We start from the raw sequence: 26,605 nt of genomic DNA on the forward strand, positions 1-26,605 counted from the left end.
TTAGATAACGCCCTTGGAGGCGGTCCTAAGCCAAACCAGTAGGGTAGCCCAGTGGGTCCACAAACCTGCTGGTCTGGTCGTAACACTCCCTAACTGACTGTCAGCTTTAGCCTGTCCTACTGTGCCGCTAAGGTCACATTGAAGCTCCTCCCTACCACAGTCCGCCTTACCTTATCACAAATTCTGTGTTTGCACCTGTCCCTCTGTGGGTCCTTATTGTTGCTACACCACTAACTTTTACGAAATAGCCCAACCACCCATGGGTGGGAATGTGCAATGTACACGACACACAATACTCACCGCAACAAGAGTGTCACAGAGTACGGTCCCAGACCACAAGGTGGTATACGCAGTCCAGCACAGGTCATTATTAGAAAGGGGTCGTTTAACTGTACTCGCAGTGATGCCACAGAAATAGTAACAATATGGTATTGCTGTTACTAACGTCCTCCTAGGAGCAGACTTTTCACATCCCACATGGTCCCAATCAGAGCAGGTACTCTCTCACCGTTTATGGCTTCTCTCCACGTGATAAACACAAGCTCTCAGGTTCAGGTACAGCACCCCTCAGGAACTCATGACCTCAGGCCTCCGCTGAGGATTGCCAACAGTCGTACGACAGCTCCTCAGATCCACTCTGCACTTCCCCTATTTGCTACCTGTCGCTACACTTCACAGTCCACCGCAAGCCTTGTGGCCAAAGTCAAGGCCTAACTGCACGCACAGTAGCTGCGGGGTACCACTGTACAGGGCCCAACTACAAGCTCTCAGCAAGCACAGGGTCCGACAGCACTATATGCGGTTCAGTCACACACACTCTAAATGGTTCCAACTCTACCCCTTATATATCTCCCACTGGCTCTTCCTAACTAGAGTCCTGGCACACAACCCATCACCACTACGCTTGCCATGATATCAGTGTCGGGCCCTGCGTAGGCCTGCACTGACGTCCAGCTCTTTCCTCCTGCAGTAATGGAAATTACTGGAGGCTCAACCGCTATGATGGTCCACCAAGCCTCCATCACCAATGGCAAACACTGTGGGCAGCATACACAAACAAGTAAACAAAGAAATTACATTATGTACATAGCGAGGCAACATAAAAGTTGTATACACGGATTTAGTAGCATATAGAAATACTTTTACATAAGGGGGGGGACATGAAAGTTGACTGATTTACCGCAGAGTTTAGACTAGTCTGTGGACTGGCTGACAGCAGCGTTTACACTATGTCCCTCACCTTCCAACGGACGCGACCATAGACCACTGGCTTCTTGCCAGCATCTCCTTCCTCGGAGACGACAGCACACATGGCTTTTCTGCTCTGAAGTGTCCACTAGTGTGCGCACGCGCTTGTCCCGGCCATAAAGGGACAGTGCACGCACAGGCAAAGAGTTACCTAATTATCCCCAGATCCCTGGACTATAAAAAGGGCTCTGCCCTTCCACTCCTTGCCTGAGCGCTGTTGCCTATCCATGTTCATATTTCAAATGGTCCCTTAGTTGTGTCCTGCTCCCAGTGTTCCCGTATCCTACTTCCCGTATCCTGTTGCTGTTTGTTCCTGAGCCTAAGCCTATTGTTGGAGTCGTGTGTGTATCAACTGCCATGTCCGGTATCATCTGCCACGTCTGGTATCATCTGCCACGTCTGGTGTCATCTGCAACATCAAGCATCATCTGTGGCACAAACCATCCATGCCAAAGCGTCTGCTACACCTCGTGTCTGTCTCGACACTTACAGGTACTCTTGTGCTAAAGACTTTTCCATATACTGTTGTTTGGCCAGCTGCCACTCCGCTTCGGCGGAGCGGGCTAGTTAGTCCACATACCCCAGTATCGTGACACACTAGCCTGTGAACTGACCTACTGCAACACTTACACTACAATATGGACTGATTTACTGCAATTTACACTAGACTGTCGACTGATTTACTGACCACAGCATACAGAAATTGTTGTGCTCTACATTCTGGTTACCTACAGCCACCACTAGAGGGAGTGTAAGTTCTTACAAAATACTGTTATACATTGAACTCAATAATAACACATTATACAGTAAGCTCCCATGCTCCCTCTAGTGGCGACTGCAGGCAGCCAGAATGTTAAGGTCTGTCTACGTATGTCTATGCAGCAGGACTCCAGGTTAAACATGGGCTCCTTTGGCTCCTAAACCTTTTACATGACCCGATATGGGCCATGATAACGAGCGCCGAATAACGAGATAGCTCGTCGGCACTCGTTTGCTGTCTTCACAAAGAGCAATGATCGGTTATGTATGGGGACGAGAGATCGTTACTATGGCCTTAAATCTAAAAATCTAAGAGCCAATTTAAATTTTTGGGTTGCATTTGTGACCATTTTTGGGAGCTATACAAAGGTAGGCCTGGACCCACAAAGTGAGAGAGATCCTAATAGGGTGCCAACTTGGTAAACTATTTGTTGCATGATCAATATAAAAAGCCCTGATCCATTTAAAGAAAGTCAATAATGAACTATGATAACCAAGCAAGAATTGTAGCAGGTAAAAGAAACAGTATCAACCAGGTTCTTGTATGTATTTTTTTGTGGGATAATTAAAGCTTATTGACAATCTTTCATGGGTTAAGTGAAGCGATGAAGAAGGAATGGAATTTTCCAAAAGATATTTGATCAATATAATACCTCAGTGTTTCATTAGAAGGACATTAACAAAACAGATGTGTCTTCTCCAACAATATCTACTCACCATATTTGTTCTTACCTGATCAATTGCACAATTTTATGGAGTGATGTAGAAGATTTATTTTGTGGGAATATTGATTTTGCTTAAGGCCAACATTCATGGCGGTATGTTATGCATACAGGGATGTAGTTGCCCCATTCCAGATGTCCCATGGTAATGTTTGTCACACTTTTTCCACATGTGCCAGTTTTGTTGCGTTTGATGGGCTTGCATAATGATTTGTTGTATCTAATAAAACTTATTTATTAACCACTATCATCCACTAAGTGGACCCTTGGAGTTACCTACCCTCCTTGACTTATTAGAAGGGCTTCAATGTACCTCCATATACCTTCAATTTATTACAGAGGCATAGAGGTTTTTTCCTGTCAGATTCTGTAAAAATGATAAGTGCCCGGACAGCCTCAGTGCACTGCTGTTCATTTCTGGCATATCTGTTCCTCCTTACTAGATAAAACAATCAGGCCCGTATTTGCTATGAGGCACTGGGGGTGCAGTGCTTAGGGTGCAAACTGTGACCTGACTGACTGGCAGTCAGGCCACTCTACCCAAGGACTCCTGTGGAGGCTCCTGACGTCACTATCCATATCTGTCAAGGTACGATCCAGTATCTGACCATCTGTAGTGATGGTTGCGTACTGGGGCAGCCACAGGCTGGTATTACTAGGCCAGGAAAGCCCAAAAACTGTGGCAAAAATGCTGGCTTGCTGCTGTTATGTTGTATCTGGCTGGTTATGAAAAATGGGAGGGACCCTACATCGTTTTTCTTTTTTAACTAAATAAATAATTGGAAAAAAACTATGTGGGGTCGCCCCCATTTTTCATAACCAGCCAGATACAACACAGCAGCAGCAAGATAGCATAACCAGGGTTTTTCTAATAATACCAGCTTGCGGCCAACCCAGTGCCTGAACATCACTGCAGATGGTCGGGTACTCGATCGTACTCGGCTCCTTCTGGTGCCCCATGTGGCGGTGGGTACCGGGGTAATAATGGGGGTTAGTGTTAGCCTTTTCACCGGCTAACACTAAGCCCCGCCTTAGTAATGAACGCAGTCAATCACACAGCTGCCATTATTAAGGCAGTGGTAATAAAGTTAAAAAAAACACAAACACATAAAAAATATATTTTATTGAAATAAAAAAACCGTCACACAACCCTTGTTAACCATTTTATTGAGGGTAAAAAAAACTTTCTTTCCGAAGTAGTTCAACAACCGAGCCTGTAAAAAAACACAAGCAAAAAAAAACAAAACAAAAAAAGAACTCATAATGATTCCCAGTACATTTACATTCTTTTGATGACTTTCATCAGTTTCTTAAGGCCCAGTAAGAATACATTGAGTATAAAGAGTATAAAGTACTCAAGTTAAAGGAACAGCGTAGCACAGCGAGCTCGACTGTTTCCGGAAGGTCTACCACCGCTACACTGAGTCTTCACCCGGAGGAGACGGCCAATGGCCCCCAGTTCTCCAGCTCTCTCCAGTATTTATTTCTCGTTTCTCACATAGCGCTAACATATTTTGATGTGCGGTACAGAGACTGTCATATTTACTAAATCTCCCCCTATATCTGACTGGTGAGTTGGGGCGCATGCACATACCCTTATTACAGCTTCGTTTTGTATAGAACTATAATCGGGCTGCCACAGAGGCGCAAATCAAACAGAAAAAAATTGTAGCATGCTCCATCCTACTCCGTATGTACAGAGGTATCCTCCGCTAGAATTATTGCTTTCTTCGGGAATGTTCACACGCAAACTCAAAAACGTCTGAAAATACGGAGCTGTTTTCAAGGGAAAACAGCTCCTGATTTTCAGACAGTTTTTAAGCCACTTTTTTACGGCCGTTTTTGGAGCTGTTTTCTATAGAGTCAATGAAAAACGGCTCCAAAAACATCCCAAGAAGTGACATGCACTTCTTTTTCGCGGCCGTTTTTTTTTACGCGGCCGTTTTTCAAAATGGCCGGGTAAAAAAACGGCCTGTCAGAACAGAACGCCGTTTTTCCCATTGAAATCAATGGGCAGATGTTTGAAGGCGTTCTACTTCCAATTGTCCGGCCGTTTTTCGGGCGTTTACGGCCTGAAAAAGGGCCGAAAATAGGCCATGTGAACATACCCTTAGAGGAGTATATATCCATACACACTCAGTCCTACTGCACCTATAGAGATGTGTGCATGAGCCCTAATTCCCACATTGCAGATTTGGTCAGTATTTTGTTTCAGTATTTGGAAGCAAAAACCAGGTCCGGATCCTAAACAGAGGGGAAATATCATGGAAAGATTTATACTTCTTTGCATCTACTTCTGATTTTGGCATTTCAAAATACTGACCAAATCTGCAACGTGTGAATGCGGCCTAACACTGCGAATTAGCTGGCTGCAGTGTTGCATCTTCCTGACTATACAACTGGCAAGCGGGGTCTAGCACCACAACCTTGTTGCCCCTCATTTGCCATTTTGTATTTTTTTAAAACCATTGACAAAGCACTGGGGTGCCCAGTTTAAGGAACAGCTGCACCCATTAACTGATAAATGGACTGTACATTAGGAACTGTAAATATTGACATTTGAAGTAAAGGAAAAATATATATAAATAAGAGACGCTCAGGAATGCTCTCACTGCTACAACGTTATTATTGCCTCCTCCTGTACGCCCAATCCTGCACTATCTGCGGCGCCCACCAGATGTCGCTGTAGCGAAACTGCCAGGCGTGATACACTGCGCTCCCAGCATACACCGGGACTGCCAGTGTGCCACGTAACAGGCTGTCGCCTCTTCAGTGCGCTCTGTCACCGGCACCGGGAGCGTCTAGTGCGGTGGTCGCCGCCTAAGGGGGGGTGCAACATGGGGGTCTCCCAGAGCGTAGAGATCCCTGGTGGAGGGACGGAAGGCTACCATGTCCTACGGGTATGTATGCACTGTGTACAGGCCGGACTGGCTGCTCTCCTCCAGGCCTTTGTGTATGGTTGTCATGCACTGGACGTGTCGCAGTTTGTGATTATAATTCTCTGTGGTTCTTAGCTCCACAGTAGTTGCATAGTCATTACTAGCTATAGCCGTTGTAGTGCTAATACTTGCCTAATGCTGCTTGGGAACCAGCAGCCATCTCTCCCTGCACAATATTGGGGTTGTAAGTGGTGGTGTTATAGAATGTAGAAGGTGGCGCCCCCTGTGGTAGCCAGGGCTGTTGCTAGGCAGCCATACTCCTCTTTAGAGCACTGCCTAAGGCTACATTTAGACGAATGTGTACGATTTGCGCACGTAAAAAAAAAAACGCAGCGTTTTTCCTACATTTCAAGTGTGTGTGGCGTGCGTTTTTCACGTCCATGTAAGCACTTTTTAAAAAAATAATAATTTCTCTGCTTTTCTTTGTAACTGGTGCGTGAAACGCGAACAGAACGCGGATGTCATCTGTGGTTTTCACACACCCATAGTCTTCAATGGGCAACTGTGCGCAAAAACGCACCAATATAGGACATGCAGTGAGTTCCACGCAACAGGGGGTCGCTGCATAAAAACTCACACATGTCTGAATAGCCCCATTCAAATGAATGGCTCCGTGTGCTGTGAGTTTCAACGCACATCACACGGATGAGGAACGCGCTCGTCTGGAGCCCTAAGAAGTTCAGCTCTTGCAGAGCTCATTCGTTGGTAAGCAGGGTTCCCCTTTAAAGCAATATTACGCTTTCTACATCATGAGGTTATTTTGTGTTTGACATGTAATAGAGGGGTCAGGAAATCCTCTGTCCCTGTGGTCTATTAATGCTGTATTGGCAGACCCTGTCACTAAAAAGAATGGCTGATGGACCCCACGTTTCAGGGGGAGCTTACATTGGAAGATCTATAGGCCAAAGATGAGGTGAACATAGCCTAAGCTGCACAAGTGATTTTCCTGCTACTGCAAGAAACTTAAAGGGGAACTCCAGAAAATACCAGACTCCTTATATGAATAACTTTTAGCTCGTCAGTTTGCGAAGTAGCAACTCAGAATTGTTCAGGTCACTGGTTATACATATTTATATATTTCTTATCCCATTATGGGATGAATATATTTTTTTTCTCAGCTTGGTTTACTATTTTTCTCATCTGTATTCTTCACAGCACCACAAATCATGTCAGCGGCTCCGTTCACACTCTACAGTGATAGGAAAGCGAATATGTCACATTCGGCTAAACCAGTTTAACTGGATATCTAGGGAATTATATCTAGAAATTCTTGAAAATGTTAGTTTTGGAGTTTTGTTTTTGTTAGCATTTGTATTTCTAGCATCATGGGGTTAATTAATAGGCAAGTCCTCCTACCTATAGATGCATTAAAAAACAATGAGTTTGTGCTGCCAGCGTGTGCACGGCCAGCTAGATGCAGGCCCTGGACTGATGGACTGTGCCCATTTACTTTATTAGTGTTTTCAATATATTGTAGCAGCCATAACATAATTATTTTTACTTTGGCCTATAATTATTAAAGATATATTGGTCTGTTTATTACACATACATGCAACTTGTAGCTTTATTAAATATATCAATCAAGCCACCATCTCGTCTCCCATACGTATCTCGGAGGAGGTACCACGCAAACTGGCGTAGTGGTCTATAGAGTTCTCCACCTTAGCTGGACAGAGCTCACAGTTTTAGCAAATATAGAAGTCCTGATCAAATAGTCGGGGCCCCCATCACCTAAAAAGTGACATAAAAGGCATATGAGAAGGGTAATATTGGACATTGCACCATCATCATACAGGACATAACACGTCTCTTCCTAAATATAATTACTCCGAAGCTTTTATGGATTTAGAGTAAAATGCACCAAATGAATTATTCATAAAAGTACAAGTCCGCAGTTTTGGTCTAGGAAACAAGCCTTGTTTCTTACAGTATATCCACCAAAGAACCATCATTGCAAAAATTAGAGCGATTGTATGAGACTAGAAAAACATGGCTGCTCTCTCCCAGAAACAGCGCCACTCTTGTCCATGGGCTATGTCTGGTATTGCAGCACAGGCCTATGCTCTGGGGGAAAAAGCAGCCATGTTTTTCTAATCTTATACAACCTCTTTCATGGGGATCATTTCATGGGGATCATTTCAAGGGATCCCTTCAACTTTTTGGCAAAATATATATGGACCTGATACAGACCAAAAACATGGCCATTAGAATGCACTTCTAAATTCTGCCATCCCGAGAGCAGTGCGTTATCCAATGGGAATTATCTCCACTCCTGACAATAGCTAAGCATGCTCTTAAAATGTTCCTGTCATTAGTTTCTCTATAATAAATCAGTACTACGTTCCTTTTTTTTTTTTAAATAATTAAAGAAGCAACTTTTTTAAATATTGATGACATATGAGAAAACGTCTTCTATTCCCAATAGGTACAAGAAAATTCCCCTGGACACAGAGCTGGACTGGAGCCGTTCTTTGATTTTGTAGTTTCTATAAATGGGCTGAGATTGGTAAGTTCTTCCAGTGCCTTTGTTTACATTGGTACCATGCACAATATTTATTACATGGGTGTATAAGCGATAAATATGAAGTTGCCAGTAACACACCCATGTTGAAGCATCTTTTTTTTTTTTTTTTTTTAACTCTGTGTTGTGCCGTTCTTCTGTTACTCCTCCTGGAACTTTATGAATAAAATGACAACCAGGTTTACCAGTCGGGGATGTGTCCCTGCACAGTCTGACGCTGTCCAATCCGACTGTATCGGACTATGTACGGACACACCTCTTCGACAAGGGGCTGGTAACACCCAGTTGCCATTTATTCATACATTTTTAGGAGGAATATGAGAGGAATGAGTTCTAAGAAAATATGTTCTAGAATTGTTATTTCATTAGGAACACAAATCTGATATAATAGACCTGTCAGGAGAGGTGACTGGCACTCTTTATGTGGAGGGGAATCTTGTTCACTGTAAGAACGTCCGCTATTCATCCCTTCCAGCCAGAGTTCTGTGAACCAGCTAAACATTTGAGGGAAACCCTTTCTTACTGCATCTCCCAGCCAATCAGAATTGTCCCTAGAGATCCAAGCAACGCTGAATGTTTTCTCCACTTACAGGTCCCTCTCTCACTGACACACAGCTGGTACACGAAGCAGTGCACAGCTCTCCTAAAATCTGATTCAGGGGCTGTATAGTGATGCCCACATGTTCAATATTTTATAAATGTCCTTGTGCAGCCTGTGTTTGTTTCATGACAAGTGATCTCTCTCCAAGCAAACCTGGCTTCCTATTAAAGGTGTTATTCACTCCGAACAACACCTTTTATTATGGGCATGTGGACCTAATTTGTGTGTGGGGGGGGGGGGGGGTCCTCAACGCCTTACTATGGGTATGTGGACCTAATAAGGGGGGCGGGGAGAGTCCTCAAACCACAGCACAGAGGCACTTCAAAGAGTCCTTGTTGCCCGTGTATTTCACTGTAGTGAGATACCACATACCCTGCAGCGTCTCTCCGATCAGCCTGTCACTGGAGGAGCTGCCACTGGAAAGTGGTTTGTCTAAGGTGGATACCTAATGTGATTTATATATTTGGGTTTCAGTATATTAGCTGCATCCTGCTTGTTTTTGCTTTGATTTAAAATCTGATTTGTTTCTTCCCCAGAATAAGGACAATGACACGCTTAAGGATCTGCTTAAGGCCAGTGTTGAGAAGCCTGTGAAAATGGCTGTATATAGCAGCAAGACACTGGAACTGAGGGAGACGACGGTTACGCCCAGTAATATGTGGGGAGGACAAGGGTTGCTGGGAGTCAGCATAAGATTTTGTAGCTTTGATGGCGCCAATGAGAACGTGTGGCATGTGCTGGTGAGTACTGCGGCGATGGCTGGGGGTCGTCTTCAGATGTGTATTTATAATGTGAATATTTTGTTGTACAATTTAGTTGTGGTTTAGCATTTAGTAAATTAACTGTAAGTTACTGTTGGGAATTTCTCTGGCTTTTGGTTATATCTTGGCTTCGCTTTATTCACAAGTTATTTATTTATTTTTGCAATCTGCTTTTTTTAGGAGGTAGAACCAAATTCTCCTGCTGCATTAGCTGGTTTGAGACCCCACACAGACTACATAATTGGAGCAGACACTGTAATGAATGAGGTAATGATTTGTATATAATGTACCACACTATTCGTATACAACAAATCTCATGTAGACATAAGGTAGGGCTAAATGGCGACTTTGGCTGTGACTCAGGTCGCGCGGCCAAAGATCTCCGTGTGCCCCTACATTCATCCTCCGTAAATATTCAATGTGGCCCTGTTTTGGCCCTCTGGTTACTGTGACCCGACAATCGCAAGAGCTCCAATGCTTGAATTCTTGCGACTGTCGTGACGCAGCCACATTGACTTAAATTACATGCGATGCACGCATTGGTCTTTGGCTGTGCGATCTGTGTCGCAGAAAAAGCTGCCATGTAGCTCTAGCCTATATCTTTTAAAATAAAAAAACAAATCTGCTTACACCCCATCCTTCTTGTTGATTTGTTAAAATTCAATAAAAACATTGTTCTACTAAACCACGTCCCTTAGTGGAACTTTTGTGTCTAGAGAGGTGCAAACATCTGTTCTCAAATGAAATATGACAAATTGTGGCGCATGTTTTCAACATTCTAGGCGCCGACTAGAGCTGGGCAAAAATCAAATTAATTTGCCCTCAAGGACTCTCACGATTCTGTTCTTTAACAGAATCGTTGAATCGATACTTTAGTGGTGCCGCGCTGCAGGAGGAAGCTCCGCCTCGTCACTACCTAGTCCGCCCCGTTCTCTCCCTGCTTCCTCATGGAACTGCTGATCTGTACTGAACAAAATTGTACAGTACGGAACTGCATCTGCGTGGGGAAGCAGAGACTCCTTGTATATAGTGATAGCCCCGCGCTCTAGATAACACCTTCCTTGCCGATCACCCTGCCCCCCGTTGCCGATTGCACCCCCCCTTTGCCAATCGCACCCTCAGCCACTTTGCCGATGGCAGCGCCACCCCCTTACAGATCGTGTCACCACCCCCCCTTGTAGATCGCACCACAGTAGCTCCCACTATGAGCTGAACTCCCGGCAACCTCTGTCAGGGGATTCAGCTCCTAGTGGCAGCTACAGTGGCGATGTGGGGTTGCTATCTTCAAGGGAGGAGGGATGCTGTGATCTACATGTGGGGCTGCTATCTGCAAGGGTGTGTGGCACTATATACATGGGCACTGTGGCACTATATTTGGGGTGGCACTATATGGGCACTGTGGCATTGTCACCATATGTGTGCACTGGCACCATGTGTGCACTATCTTCAGGGACTTTGCGGCACTACCTACATGGGCAATGCTGTTTTCAAGGGATTAATACAAAAAACAAATTAAATCCATCCTTTGTTTTTCATGGCGGTTAAAAAAAAAAAGACAGGCGGACTGGAAATGGATATTTGGAGACACTGATGCAAAATGGACATGAAAAACTGACATTTGATCAGTTTTTAATTGCCACTTTTTTTTTTTTTTTTGACTGTAGGCTAAATGTCTACGATGCTAGGAGTCCCGTTCAGATGTACCGTGATCGGGCTGTGAAATCCGGCTCACACATGGACCGTTTTCACAGTCCAATCACGGTCGTGTGAATCGGGCATTAATGTCACTTATTAAAACCCCACAGGATCCTGCTCAGACCTCAGACACTATAATGTAATCTCGCCCCAGTGTGCCCGCTCTGCGCTATCTGCCTGGCACTGCTGCAATTTATAGACTTCTCTCACCTGCAACGTCGGAGGCCATCTGAGGTGATGACGGGCAGAGAGGAATGTTAGTGCACGCAGCGCATCATTGATTATATATTCTGTTAGCCTGTTCCCTGGCGGGGAACACAGAAGTTATAATCGGTTAGATATTTTTTCCTATTGTATTTCTGATAAAAAAAAAGTATTTGCAGAGGTTAAAAGTTGTGAAGTTGCGTACTATTATTGTAGTAATATATGTTAGGTTATTTATATAAAGAAAATCATTTATAAATTATCTCTTGCTATTACTGTTAAATAAACGGAAAAAAAAATAAGAAAATCTAGAGAAGTTCCGGTTCCGGCGCTGGGATGTGAGGACGGAGCTGCATGAGCTCCTGAAGCCCTGATCCCCTAACCCATCTACGCCACACACCCGCAGGATATAAACACCCAGGCATTAGGAGGAGAGGTGGGGGACAAGAACCGGGAGGTTTATGGAGAGATATCTCCTCCGGAGCGGCAGCAGAGAGATCTCCTGTCCGGCCGAGCACAGCACACGAGGTGAGGGGCCATCCAAGATGGCGGCGCCGCTGCAGCCACCACTTTCACAGAGCCGGTCTCAGAGCCCAGAAATTCAGAGGGAAATGCTATCGCCGTCGGTAATGACTGACTCACAGATTGATTATCGGAAGCTGGCAATTGAGGTAGCTACCCAACTGGCCCCCGACATCAGAGAATCCTTAATAGCCACAGTCACAACAACGCTCCAAAAACTCCAAAATGAGGTGACATCTCATGGCAATCGACTAGATGAATTGGAGCAGCGGGTTGGTCTCATGGAGGATGAATCAGCAGGGGCACATACCTGCATTAGAGACCTAATGCGAGATAACACAAAACTCAGAGACCGCTTAGAAGATCTTGAGAATCGGTCCAGAAGAAACAATTTAAGGATAGTGGGACTGCCTGAGCATATTAGACCGCAGCTCCTCCAGGGCATCTGCGAGACGGAGTTACCAGAAGCGCTAGGTCTGACCAGATCTTGCAGAGTGGAAAGGGCACACAGAGTGGGCCCCCCTGGTCCGAGCGCCAACGCCAAAGGAGAGCCACAAAGCAGACCGCGCCAGGTGATCATGCGGTACTTGGATTACAATGACAAAGAGGAACTTTTGCGCACTTTCAGGAACCGTAATACCCCTTTGCATATAAGGGGGGCAAAAGTCATCCTGTTTGCAGATTATTCGGCAGAAGTCACAAGGCGGCGGAGAACATTTGGAGGGGTTTGCACCTCCCTCTACAAACGCAAAATTAAATTTCAGCTACAGTATCCGGCCACTTTGAGGATCATGCAGACGGATGGCGCCACCAAGGTATTCCACAATCCTGAGGAGGCGGCATTGTATGTAGACAAGATCCCTGGACTTCGGGGCCCTAGACAATCGGGAGAGGAGACGGCGAGTCAAGGTACAGGAGGGGAAGGACCCCGTACACCAGTTTCTTCACCGAGGGACTGTACATGGTCAGATATCGCCCGCAATTCCACTTCCTCACCCAAGCAACAACGGGCAGAATCGTCGAAGATGCCACATCGACAACGCTCAGAAAACCGGCTTGCAACCATCCCGGACTGATAAGTATCGCATAGAGGCTCCATGAGCGCATTTGATTGTGCCTTATATATTTATGTGGCAACTGGTTCTGGTGGGATATTATGCCGACAAAATTCCTGCTATAATAGGCATAAGCACTTGTACCCGTGTTGTATAGGAAGCCCAACTTATTTTGATACTTTAAAAATTAAAATGTGAAGTTCCAGTATATCACGAAAAGATGGCGGGAAGGGGAGGGGGGGAGGGGTCACAGACCAGAAAAAAGTGAAGTTATGTATGCCAATTTAAAGTTTGTCTCACAGGAAATGCTGGTGACATTCCTGGATGGGCATTTTGTTGTTAAAGGTTGTGCCAATTCTCTGGCACCGAATGTAAATGTTGTTATTGTAATGTTGGGAGCAATCTGGAGCAGACGCCGCCGGGTGGCTACCAAGGCAGCAAAGCACGCTTGCCTAGAATTAGATATTTATGACCAGTCAATTGTGAACCTTTTCGGAATGCCCACTTTATGCAGCTGACCTCGTGGAATGTAAAGGGGCTCCGGTCCCCTAACAAGAGAATGATGGTACTCCGTCACTTAAAAAAACTCCATACGGACATCGCTCTTCTTCAGGAGACACATTTGGAGGAGAGCGACTTCCACCGCATGAAAAAATTGTGGGTGGGCCAAGTATACGGCTCTTCAGCTTGTGGCCGTAAAGCGGGGGTACTTATTTTAATAAATAGAAACCTGGTACATGAGGTAATCCACACTGATGCAGATAAGGAAGGGCGACTGCTCCATATTACTCTAAGCACACCATGTGGGGTATTAAGCATTTATAATGTGTATGGACCTAATAGTGATAATATTGCGTTTTTCAATGGTTTGGAAAGGGCCCTTATGTCAGATAATGTCCAGCACAAAATAGTGGGAGGTGACTTTAATTCAGTTTCTGATCACAAGGAGGATAGACGCACACACAGTTCACAAAGCACGGGATCCATTCCAACAGGGGCTCCCAGAAAACAGGACCGAGTGTTGGGACCCCTGATGGAAAGAACACACTTAATAGATCCCTGGAGAAGGGGTAACCCGGATGCCCGGGAATTTACACATTACTCCCACGCTCAACAGTCCTGGTCCAGGATTGACTACCTCTTAATATCCCCAACACTACAACCGAGGCTGGGGGCCGCTGAGATAGGGGACCTAGTGATCTCAGATCACGCCCCGGTACGAGTAGATTTTCAGGAAATATATCCCAGAGGATCAGACTTCATATGGAGATTCCCGGCTCATTTAGCAACTGATGACACCTTTGTGAGACAGCTAAGAGGGTGGTGGTTAGAATACACGTCGACGAATTCAGAACACAGAGATGACCCCTCACTGTACTGGGATACGGCCAAGGCAGTGCTGAGGGGGAGGATAATGGCGTATACTGCCAGCAAAAAACGGGAAATAACACAAAAATTTAATGCTTCTAGTGCTACACTGAGGGCAACCTATACAGCATATTTGGCACACCCTACATTAGATGCTAGACAGGCCTGGATTCAGGCAAAACACTCTTTTGACGAGTGGGCAGCTCAGAAAGAAACAATGCATACTCGAGACTTTGAAGCTACTTTACATAAGTTCGGAAGTAAGGCGGGTAAACTTTTGGCCAATATGGCTCGAGGAAAGCGCTCAGTGCAGCACATAGCGAAATTAAGGGATCATAATGGGCGAGAAACATGCGATCCAACTAGTATTAATTCCATCTTGGCTAAATTTTATGAGGAGCTATACTCTGATACATCTTCCCTTTCATTGACAGACACACTGTTAGACAAGGTCACTTTACCGGTCATCTCCGCGGAACAGTTGCAACTTCTAAATGCCAGGGTCACAAGGGAGGAGGTGGATGAGGCAATAAGAAACCTTAAAAATAGTAAGGCGCCTGGCCCAGATGGGCTGACCGGCGAATTTTTTAAAGTAATGCGGGAACAGATTACGGAGACTTTGGTCTCCTTGTTTAACAATGCTCTGGGAGAGGAGGGACTACCACCATCAGCAGACACATCTTATGTGAAATTATTGCTTAAACCTGGAAAGGACCCCCTACTACCAGTATCATACAGACCCATATCGCTCATAAACGTGGACGCTAAACTCCTTTCCAAAATCATGGCTGATAGGTTAGCGAATATAATGCCGTTCCTCATAGCCCCAGAACCAGTAGGTTTTATTAAAGGTAGGTCGGCGGTCACCAACATTAGGACGGTTCTGGCAGTGCTAGATAGAGTACAGCATAACCCATTTCCGGGGGAACATTCGGCTTTACTTTTACTTGACGCGGAGAAAGCTTTTGACAATGTCCGTTGGAATTGGTTGGATGCTGTCCTGGATAAGATGGAAATAACGGGGGCATTCAGGATATTATTACACCACATATACAAAGACCCTAAGGCTAGAATCTCCACACCAGGCTTTCTGTCTAAACCATTCCGTCTATGTAAAGGTACAAGGCAGGGGTGTCCGCTATCGCCACTGTTGTTCAATCTGGCTTTGGAGCCGCTGGCACGTTATCTGGCGTCATCCAATTTATATACGGGCATAAGGGTGGGGGAGATGGAGGTCAAGGAAACGTTGTTTGCAGATGACATCTTGTTATTTCTCGCAGACCCCCTTAAAGATGTTCCGCGTATCTTCCAGGCATTGAACGACTTTGGGAGCTATTCAGGGTACAAAGTTAACACGTTAAAATGCCAGTTATTAGATTTGGGAACGCAGGACCCAGCATATAGGCGGTCCCTAGCCTCCCTGGATGTTGAGATGGCTAAGTCAAACATTACTTATCTGGGTATTAAAGTGGGTCGGGCACCCAACTCGCTGTATGATCTAAATTATCCCCCCCTTATACAAGATATCCAAGCAGATCTTCTGAGATGGCACAGTCTACCTCTATCACTGATGGGAAGGAGCTGTTTGGTCAAAATGTCAGGATTTGCGAAATTACTCTACCCGCTCCAGACTATCCCACTTCTGGTCAAGCACTCAGATATCAATACACTCAACTCATCATTTACCAAATTCATATGGGGGGGGAAGAAACCAAGAATAGCGCTCACGAAACTCATGATGAGGAAGGCGGAAGGAGGGGTCAATTTCCCTAACATTCGGGGTTATAACCTGGCCTGCTTGAGTAGACATCTGCTAGATTGGAAACACAACACAGAGTTCCACTCCAATACTAGACTGGAGAGACAGCTAGCAAAACCTTGGGATCTCATGGCTCTGGTACACACAACGTTCACTTGTCTCCCAAAGATCGTCAAGAAATCATCTCTGTTACGAGATACCATCATTGCCTGGAAGGTATTGCGCAAACACTATAACCTCTCATCGCATTTCAAAACATATGCCCTTATGGCAGCACCCAGAGTTTGCAGCAGGAAGATCTAACAAACTAATGTCAGAATGGAGGGAGAAAGGGGTAGCGACTCTGGGGGATATGTTCCACGCGCAGGATAAGAGGTGGTTAACCTTGCAGGAGCTCCAGAATAAATATGTTTTTGTTCGGCATCAGCACTTACAGTACTTACAAATAGTTAATCACTGTAAAACTAAACTTGCGGATGTAGCGGATGAGGTCCCCCCCAACCTGTTTGATTCATGGTTCACGGACAATCACAGACACTCCATTTCCCAATTATATAGTACACTCAGACCATCACTAGTGAAGATGTCCCCGGGGCAGGCCTTTGGGAGATGGGAAAAACTGTTTAATTTACCAGGCATTGAAAAGCATATTGAAAAAGGGCTGGTGGATTTCAGGGCGCACGTGCACAACGAAAATTGGAGGGAAACTCATTTGAAGATCATTCACCAAGCAATATATGCATTTACCCTGGCCCCCTCCGCCTCGCAACCAGATAGGAAAACGTCATGCCCTAGATGTAATATCTCAAAGACAGACATGTATCATGGCCTTTGGGCGTGTGCACATATTCAGCCATTCTGGGGGGAGATAACATCCTTATTGCAGCAGGTGGGCAGGTTCCATGGGAATGTAGGGCCAATGGAGGTCTTATTCCATATACAACATGATGGAGAATTAGAAGAGACAGAAACGACACATTTAGCTCCCATGGCCCATGCCACACTGATTGTGGCAAAGAGGTGCATACTCCAAAACTGGTTGGTAGCTGAAGTACCGACTCAGAACATGGTGGTCCAGGGGTTGAGGAAACTGTTTTATCTAGACCGCATTGGTATATTACAGAATAAAGACACGCAGAGCAAAAAATTCTTTGAGAAATGGAAGCTTTTCCTCACAAAATATTTCACCAGTGAAGAACGAAGGGACATCATAGATCCGTTTACGGGAACGTCATGGTACTTGATTGAAGATCTTAAGGGCACTTTAGGGGCACTGAAAATATCACGGGAGTAAAGCATATATATCCACTGGGATTTCTTTATTCTTGCGGACTAGCTGCCTGAGTTGGTGAACTGCTTCACGAAGCTCCAATTGTTATGTATGCTCCAATTTCTTATCTGTTCTGTGTATTGTTTAGTTATGTTAGTTAGGCAGACATGCAAAGTTATGTAACAATGTTTACAGGAATACCTGACATGTGGGGTTAAAGGACGGGAAGGATAGAGGAGATGAAGGAGGGCTGATAGCCCATGGGGAATAACTTCCAAGATCAAACCTAGTTTGCTAGGAAGCATTCACTATCACATGTTCATTTATACATTTTTTGTAATGTTTATTATTATGGCAATGCATTACTGTATGATTTGTGTTTTTTTTTGTGTTGAAAAAATTCAATAAAAATATGTTTTAAAAAAAAAAGAAAATCTAGATTCAAATCGAAAATCGTCCAAAGTGTTGGGAAAAAAAATCTAGATTACATTTTTTGCCAAAATCGCCCAGCCCTAGCGCAGACACACCAATAAATCTGCCGCGCTGTATCATATGCTCTAATATACATCACTGGTAGAGACACACGATTTCCGATCTGTGGCTTGTGTGTGTGTATGTTCCTTTCTAAATGTAAGATTTGTGCCTTTAGTCAGAAGATTTGTTCTCCCTCATTGAGACCCATGAAGGAAAGCCTTTAAAACTTTATGTATACAACACGGACACCGACAACTGTAGAGAAGTGGTCATCACACCAAACTCCGCCTGGGGTGGAGAGGGCAGGTAAGCGAATCTGATGCTTGAATGTTTGATTTGTTATATCTATAACCCACTAACTGTACATTTTATTACATTAAAGAAAAAAAAGTGGTCTGGTTTGAAAACCCATTTTCAAATGCACTATTAGAAAATTATGAGTTAAAAGCGATGGTTCCACCCTCAGCAATTAGCGTAGAGCAATTACACAGGACGTCTCGCTGTAGAGGACCCAGCGTTTTCAGACAGTCCTTTAATTTTAATAGGTTCTGTGTAACGCTTCATCTCTCCTTGCGGTGGCGCTGCAGATTTAAGGAATTTCTGCTAGATTCCCGAATAACTCACAGCTGATTGTGGAAGTTCCCAACAGCATGACACCCTGTGAGCATCTTGTCTTTTAAGATCCGGGTTAAAGACCATTGGGCGATTTATATAGAAGAGTTTTCACTACCAGTTCCACAATGGAGACAGAAGGCTGTATACAGATAAGGAGTAAATAGTTAAATCTATAATAAAACATCTATCTTAACCTGCTCTGCATAAATTGGCCAATATTGTCTCATAGGGGAACCTACACTTTATATTTTATGTGGACAAACTGAACTTGCGCTAAATATTGTCAGTGTTTTCCTTAATGCTTTAATCCATGCAGATGTTTTATTCTTTTCATTGTTTTCTAAAGTAACTTACAAAACCTAGAAGTCAATAGTTTGACATTTCTGTGCAGGCTTGTGAGATGACTTGTGCACTACTTTTGTTTTTTGTCAGTCTTTTAAAATCATTTATTTGGGGAGCTGAAACTTTCATCCTTCCTCTACAGCTTAGGATGTGGCATAGGTTATGGTTACCTTCACCGGATACCTACTCGACCATTTGAAGAAGGAAAGAACATCTCTCTGCCGGGGCAGTCACCGGGGGCTCCTGTGAGTCCTCTAAAAGACGGCTTTACTGAGGTTTGTATGTTTGCCCCCCCTGTAAGGGATATAAATGTTGGTGTGTCAAAAAAAATACTTCTCTATTCACCCGCAGTTCCTATTCCGGGTCATTGCTTTAGAAGGGAATGGTTGGGCAGATGCTGGTGAGTGGCTTCCCCCATATTGCAACTGTGGGGAAGCCATGGACTTAAGGTACTTCATGATTAGCCGCCATGACTACCTTTTGGACTTCTAAGCACTACTGTGATCCTTCTGAGCAAAGGCTGTTAGGGCTGTATTTAACTATTTAGAACTGACGTTATACAGCTAGCGGCTCTCACACCAGACTGTCACTTTAATTGTATGATGCAGTCCGCTTATGAAAGATTTTTGGAGGCATGAAGTCTTATTGCTCAGAAATGTGTTGGTACATTAAAGGATTTGTCTCAGCTGGACAACCCAGCGACTCTAACCCCTGGTGACCAGCTGATATCGCTGGAGGAGCTGCGTGTGGTTGCTCAAATGAATAGGCTACCATAAACGTATAATGGTTCAATCCACCAGAGCTAGAGCTGCTCTTTTTAGCAGTTGTCTGCTATGGATCACAGAGGTAAAGTCTCCTTCTATTATGTCCATATGCCCTTATTGTCCTGTTTGAAAACCCCTTTAACTATGGGGGGAAAAAAAATCTCTTATGTGACAATAAGATAGGTAATGTATTGTTTTCCCTCTGTGTGTAGCACATTGTTTAGTGAATGCTAAGAGACTTTAACGTATATTGTGCTTTCTTCTTCTTCTAGGTCCAGCTGTCATCTGTAAATTCCCCCCCATCATTGCCCGTTGGAACCACAGGAATTGAAGGAAGTCTGTCTGGGCTGTCACTTAATGCGAACCCACCTGCTGTCACCAGTGCTCTTAACTCAGGTATACATTGGGGGGGACATATCAATGGGTTTACGCCAGTAAAAAAAGTCTCCGTTGTGCCATTTTTCTTTCCTTGCCCTGTTCCAAAAGTGGTGAGAAAAGGGGGAAAGTTTTGCCAAAGTGGGCAGGGCCTTGACCAGAAAGATTTATAATAATGAATGCCAGAAAGTGGCATAAGTTATGCTGCAAATCTACACCTGCTCATAGCTGGCATAGATTTGCATTTCTGTTGCACGGACAACTAAAGATGCGCCAAATATATTAAGAGGTGCACACCATGTAATTGCCGCTTTTTCCACTGATGTAAATTAGATTGACTGGAATTTAAAACCCCAATCTTCATATATTCCCTCATTATGTGTTGTGGAATCTGATTACATGAAGCTGAACAGAGATATTGATAATTCCGAATTCATTAAATTGTTTGTGTGTTGGACACGGGGAAACTAGTTTTGGAGACCCATTGGGGACAGGGACTCGTGTGGTGTTCTCTGTACAGAATACACTAAAGAATACGTTGGCGCTATATAAGCAACCGGAAATGAATATATAAATAAGACAAACTATAGAAAGGTTAATTGATTTTTTTTTTTTTCAGGTTTACCAACAGTCCCCGTATTATCGCCACAAATCAATCATTCCCTCACCACTGTTCCTCTAAATCCAGCTGTTTCACTGCCAGGTAAATTCCAGCAAATATTTGAATTTTAAAAAAACCAAACAAGAAAACAGGCTGAGTGTTAGGGAATTAATAAACTAGTGACAGATCCTCTGTCTCCTGACTAATCTAATAGGCGCTATGATGCTGATAAGTGTGGTATGATTTGTTTTCGAAAACATTTCTTATTTGCAAAGTTATGAGCATTTTCTAAATATGCTAATTTTGCTGTACTTGCCAAATGGGAGGTGACTTTCTTTTCACTCTGGGCAGTGTAATGTTTTCTGTATGACGCTGTCCAATCAGCATACAGCTTCTCCCCGTTCCCTGCCCAGCAACACAGCATGACCATATAGTATACAACTTCCATTCCCGACTGTGTGTTTTCAACTGGTGATATCTCCAGTTGTTTCACAGCTAGAACTGTGATTAGCATCTCATCTTTCATATACTACCAGAACTGCTGTGCTAGATGGTCCACAGCCGGAGATATGGCTATTTGAAGTGATCCCCCTTCCCTCCAGCCTCCGTCTCTCACACTGTATGAAGCATGTTCATGCTGATTGGACAGCGTCAGAGGATGTGAGGAGGCTCCACCTCAGGAGAATCTCTGGTGTTGACACCCACTTGGCTAGTATAGCCTCATTTACATATTTAGAAAAAAGCTCATAACTTTTAAAACTATATTTTGGGACACAATTGTCACTAGTATTATCAGTGTGACAGCGCTTATCAGATTAGCTGGGAGATAGGGCGTTACTAAACTAGTGACAGATCCTCTTTGCCTCGCTTCAACGTTTTAGAGTGTGGCTGAGATGGGCTCCCTCATCCGTGATTACTCGCTAACAATGGGAACAGATTCCAAGATAGAAGAGAAACGTTTCTACCTTTTTTTTTAATTATTTTTTTTTTAAGGGGTTTTCTCTCTACCGCACACCAGTATTCCGGACGCAGCCTTCCTGACTGTCCGGATTATCTGATCCCCCTTGGGAAAGCATTCAAATGAGTGTTTGACCATGCAATATATGGTTGCACCAAGTCTCCTAGAGTGAGAGTTGCTCTTTCTAATATGATGTCCCTTTGCTCTAACAGGGCATGTGTACAGGAGAACAAAGCATCTGAACATTTCCACTTTAATGATGATCAGTTTTTCATTGGGAATGAATAGTAAATGTTAGCATTATCATTCAGTGTTTAGCTGCATACCTAGCAGAGTGTCCGGAAATGTGAAGGAGCCAGATACCATTTGTATTCAGATCCTGCCTTTCTGTAAGCCTGCAAGCATGATGTAGTCCTGCTACTTGACAATGAATGAAACGGCTTAAAATGAAATACTTTATACACTTCTTGAAAAATAAATCTCAAGTTCCATAGATAATTTTATTAGGCCCTGCTGCTGTGACCTATGCAGATGGTAGAAGTTCACCACTAGGCATGGACTGCTAAACTGTAGATTTTTGTTAGGGGTACTGTCTTTAAAAAAAATTATATATTAATAATTCCCTGTCACAAATTCCTATACTGAATTTGGAAGCTACGAATACAGATTTTGACAGTCGTTGCAGAACGGGCTCCATAAGCTCTGCCTGCGATACCTACACAAAGATAAAGAGTGCATAGACTAAATATGTTTGATTATTTACAGCGCATCTTCTGTAAAAATAATTGAAGACATGTTCTAACTCTGTTTATTATTTCTCCAGGTTTTATGCCATTATCCACTGGACTCCCCACATTACAGAATTTAGCCAATTTACCCAATCTTAACATACCTGCACCCAACCTAATTCCCAGACCTGGTTTCCCAGACTTGACACACGGTATGTTCAACACACATGAATGCAGTTATTTCTTGAAAGCTCTCAACAGGTTTAGGTTTTATCTATGAAACTGCTTTATGTCTAAGGCCTTATTCACACGAACGTGTGCGTTTTGCGCGCGTTGCACTTCCGTGTGTTGGCTGCGTGATTTTCACGCATATGCCATGTTTATGATACGCGGTTTTGATGATTAGAAAAAGAACTGAAGGAAGTGCTTTTATTTTCTTCCTTCATTTCTTTATCTACTGTTGCACGAATCACGTGCGTTACACAGAAGTGCTTCAGTGTGCCGTGCGCGTTTTTCACGCACCCATTAACTTCAATGGGTGCGTAATGCGCGGAAAAACATCCAAGTATAGGACATGTCGTGAGTTTTACACAGCGGACACACGCTGGGTGAAAATCACGGACTGTCTGAACGGCCCCATTGACTAACATAGGTCCGTGCGATGCGCGTGATTTTCACGCGCGTATCACGGACATAATACACGTTTGTGTGAATAAGGCCTAATACCCCGAATGGAACCTGGGTCAGATACTTGTTCTTACATCATACGGCTCTAACACTGGTCTATAATATGACAGTCTGAATAAAGTCTAATCCTTTAGCAAGAGGGATTAGTATTGTATGTGCAGCATATACCCAGCAACCGGTGTGTCTTAGGGTATGTGCACACACACTAATTACGTCCGTAATTGACGGACGTATTTCGGCCGCAAGTAGTGGACCGAACAGAGTGCAGGGAGCCGGGCTCCTAGCATCATACATATGTACGATGCTAGGAGTCCCTGCCTCTCCGTGGAACTACTGTCCCGTACTGAAAACATGATTACAGTACGGGACAGCTGTCCTGCAGAGAGGCAGGGACTCCTAGCATCGTATATAACTATGATGCTAGGAGCCCGGCTCTCTGCACTGTGTTCGGTCCGGTACTTGCGGCCGAAATATGTCCGTCAATTACGGACGTAATTAGTGTGTGTGCACATACCCTTAGGCTGGACATTCACTTAAGATGGCAGTCAGCTGAACGATCGTTCGGCCGACATCTATTACTAACGACCCCACCCCCCCCCCCAATACACATGCACGCTTAGATAGACCATTCATGTGTTTTCAATAGGGAGAAAGCCGCTTATCTCCTTACGAAAAAAAGGATCAGGCATGTTGAAATACAACAAGCCAAATCCTTGTCTTCCCGAACATCTGCAGAGTCAGAACCCGCCATACACATTAGATGGTTGACTGGTCCTACCGCAATTGGGGATCGGTGGGGAGGGGGGGGGGATTCTGCCGACATACGTTTAATGTGTGTGGACACCTTTTTTATATTGCTCAGATCTTTAGCTCAGGAATGAATTGTCACTGAACTGAGGGCAGGGAAGGCTCACAGGGACGGGGCAGGATTTGAATTGTCTCTATCACTTATTGTCATATTAACCATTATTACATTTAGTTTGAGAAAGATTGGGCCTCTGGTATCAAACCGGTTTTAGAGAATTAGTAACTTTTCACACACAGCGATAAGAGTCCATAATATTTAATTTTTTCTCCAGTAGTTGCCTTAAAACATGAGAAACTGCATCCATATTCGTTTTGTTAATGTTGTTTGTTTAGTGGTTTTGCTATTGATATTTGGATTTTGCTAATTCCTTTATTAATACGCTTTTCGTTGCAGTGTCAAACTTGCCACCTATTGGTCCTTTACCAACTCTGAACCTGGCAGGACTCCGTCCCCTTTCAGTAAATCCTCAGTTCCCCACATTTCCACTGGCACCTATTGCAAGCGACACAATTGCTTCACTGCTGGACCAGATAGCTACACCCACTGTGGAGAATGGCACATCTACAGCACAGGACACGGGCATTGCAGACCTTCCTGCCACAGAGAAAGTTACCGTCCGCAGCACGGACGCCACGGTGGCTGAATCCTCATAACATGGATCCGACAGGCTTCTTGTATTTATTTAGCCACAGAATGTGTTCCCAGATGCAAACAATCATTAATCTCATACTAGTTTGTACTTATGTAGGAGATCTGTAAATACCGAGAAATCTAGTTATGAAGAAGAAGCAAAGTATTTGAAGATGGAGAAGACACAAGGGGGAGACGCCAAACTCTTACACGGATGTAAATTATTTTAGCAGAGAAGAAATTCAGACGAATTGTGTTTAATAAAAAGTTACAGCACGTGCACTCTTACTATGTGTATGGTTTCTGTCTCATCCCTGCCTGCTAGATTGTGCGCCGGCTCCGTATTGTTCTAGGTCAGTACCATTGAACAGCTGCTTTATTCTAGAGCGTTCTATACATGACATTCGGGAATAAAAATATGAAGAATTTTACTGTTTTAAATGAAAGGATTTGCGATTTACATACAGCAATAAATTACTGGATTTTACACTATTTGCGTTACTTTGTGTTTACAATAGTTTTTTTTTTTTGTTTTTTTTTACTACAATTTATCATATGCATGTGAAACATGTTAGAAGAAAGGAAGGTAGGATCCAGCGAGGTATAGTGATTAAAAGGAAAACTCTGTTTCCACTTTATGAAGATAAACAATGAAATATCGAACACTAGGAGAACGCAGTACAAGGTGGCCTAAATGGCAGAATAAGAGAGCCTACGCGTTTCGAACACGGTCCGTGTTATTCATGGCGAAGTCTAGAATTGGCCATTTTTCAAATTTAGTTTTATTAAAAATTATTTTCACTTTTTGAGATGTGACTGCTCTGTATTCTCTATACAGAGCAGCTGTATCTTTCGTTAAGACCTGAATCAGTCAGTCCCACGGACATGACTGGTTCAGTATCAGTGGGTCCTGCATGTCTCGGACACAGGATTCACCTGTAATCTCACATCTAAGTTATGAACGTTGATGTGGTGGATCCGGCGTGTTATAAACCTGCAGGACCCACTGATACTGAACCAGTCAGTCCCACTGACCTGACGGGTACAGGATTCAGCGAACGATACAGCAGCTGTAAGACGACTGTGATTGTCTTTAGAAGGAGAGGGAAAAAGGCTGATCTCCTGGAACACGTCGTTTATATATTTCTCAGTATTGCAATATAAGACTAAGGTAAAGTAGATGATTAAGAGGCAGTGCTGGGATATATTATTTATTATTATTTTTAGTGTCCCTATGAGTAGCTCTAGTAAAATGTTCTCATCTTCTTATCGGAAATAGTACATGTAGTTGCATTTGTGCTTTTTCCCCGTCGATGTCAATAGATGGAAAATGGCAGGAAATACCCTGCTGCAGAATAAAAAACTGAAAATGAAATCCATGTGTTTTTCTGTTCACCAAGGCTGGATTCACATGAGCACATTACGTCCTTAATGGACGGAACGTATTTCGGCCGCAAGTCCCGGACCGAACGCACTGCAGGGAGCCGGGCTCCTAGCATTATAGTTATGTACGATGCTAGGAGTCCCTGCCTCTCCGTGGAACTGCTGTCCGTACTGAAAACATGATTACAGTACGGGACAGTTGTCCTGCAGCGAGGCAGGGACTCCTAGCGTTGTACATAACTATGATGCTAGGAGCCCGGCTCCCTGCAGTGTGCTCGGTCCGGGACTTGCGGCCGAAATACGTTCCGTCCTTTACGGACCGAACATGCTCGTGTGAACCCAGCCTAACAAGGAACATGCAGCATAAAAATGGTCTGTGGTACTGCATTTTAGGCCCCCTTCACATCACGTTTGTTGCACTACGTTTGACATATACGCCCAGTAGAGCTCCCAACGTATAGGTTAAACAGATACCATTATAGTCTATGGGTGACTAATGCCACTATTAGGCATCCATCGCGAACATGGTATACTTGATGTATACATCTTAAAAATCTATGAAAATGCCCATGATGTATACAGTGGTATAAATCACCCATTGGCTGCCATGTTAAAAAAAACATGTACTGCACGTTTTGTTGTGAGAATCCATGGGATGGAATATTGTAGTATACTACGCTATTCCATACCTCAAACTAAAAGGCATATTGATGTTTACCAGCCCGACGGAAAGCAAAAGGACACTTTTATTGGCCTTGTCGGGCTAATGGAGCCCTATGTACATACTTAGCATGTACGACGGGAACTTTCCTGAAG

At 43.9% G+C, this 26,605-nt stretch overlaps 1 protein-coding gene across 1 annotated transcript; it reads left to right on the forward strand.

Annotated features, from left to right (window-relative positions):
• The first annotated feature begins 5,436 nt into the window (after nucleotides 1-5,436).
• GORASP2 (golgi reassembly stacking protein 2) lies at nucleotides 5,437-24,694 on the forward strand. Its single transcript, XM_075829440.1, has 10 exons — nucleotides 5,437-5,629; nucleotides 8,094-8,174; nucleotides 9,327-9,530; nucleotides 9,732-9,818; nucleotides 18,074-18,204; nucleotides 18,998-19,130; nucleotides 19,892-20,015; nucleotides 20,614-20,697; nucleotides 22,377-22,493; nucleotides 24,170-24,694. Exons 1-10 carry the CDS (start codon nucleotides 5,567-5,569, stop codon nucleotides 24,427-24,429), a joined length of 1,284 nt encoding a protein of 427 aa, XP_075685555.1. The 5' UTR covers nucleotides 5,437-5,566; the 3' UTR covers nucleotides 24,430-24,694.
• Nucleotides 24,695-26,605: the final 1,911 nt, after the last annotated feature.

This window comes from Rhinoderma darwinii, chromosome 6 (genome assembly GCF_050947455.1).
Source record: "Rhinoderma darwinii isolate aRhiDar2 chromosome 6, aRhiDar2.hap1, whole genome shotgun sequence".
Taxonomy (NCBI): domain Eukaryota; kingdom Metazoa; phylum Chordata; class Amphibia; order Anura; family Rhinodermatidae; genus Rhinoderma; species Rhinoderma darwinii.

Excerpts from the sequence above, each read along its gene's own strand:
- GORASP2 (XM_075829440.1), top strand. The coding sequence starts at position 5,567 with ATGGGGGTCTCCCAGAGCGTAGAGATCCCTGGTGGAGGGACGGAAGGC. Across the intron at positions 18,205-18,997 it reads GCCTGGGGTGGAGAGGGCAG|CTTAGGATGTGGCATAGGTT; the intron begins GTAAGCGAATCT and ends CTTCCTCTACAG. Across the intron at positions 22,494-24,169 it reads TTTCCCAGACTTGACACACG|TGTCAAACTTGCCACCTATT; the intron begins GTATGTTCAACA and ends TTTTCGTTGCAG.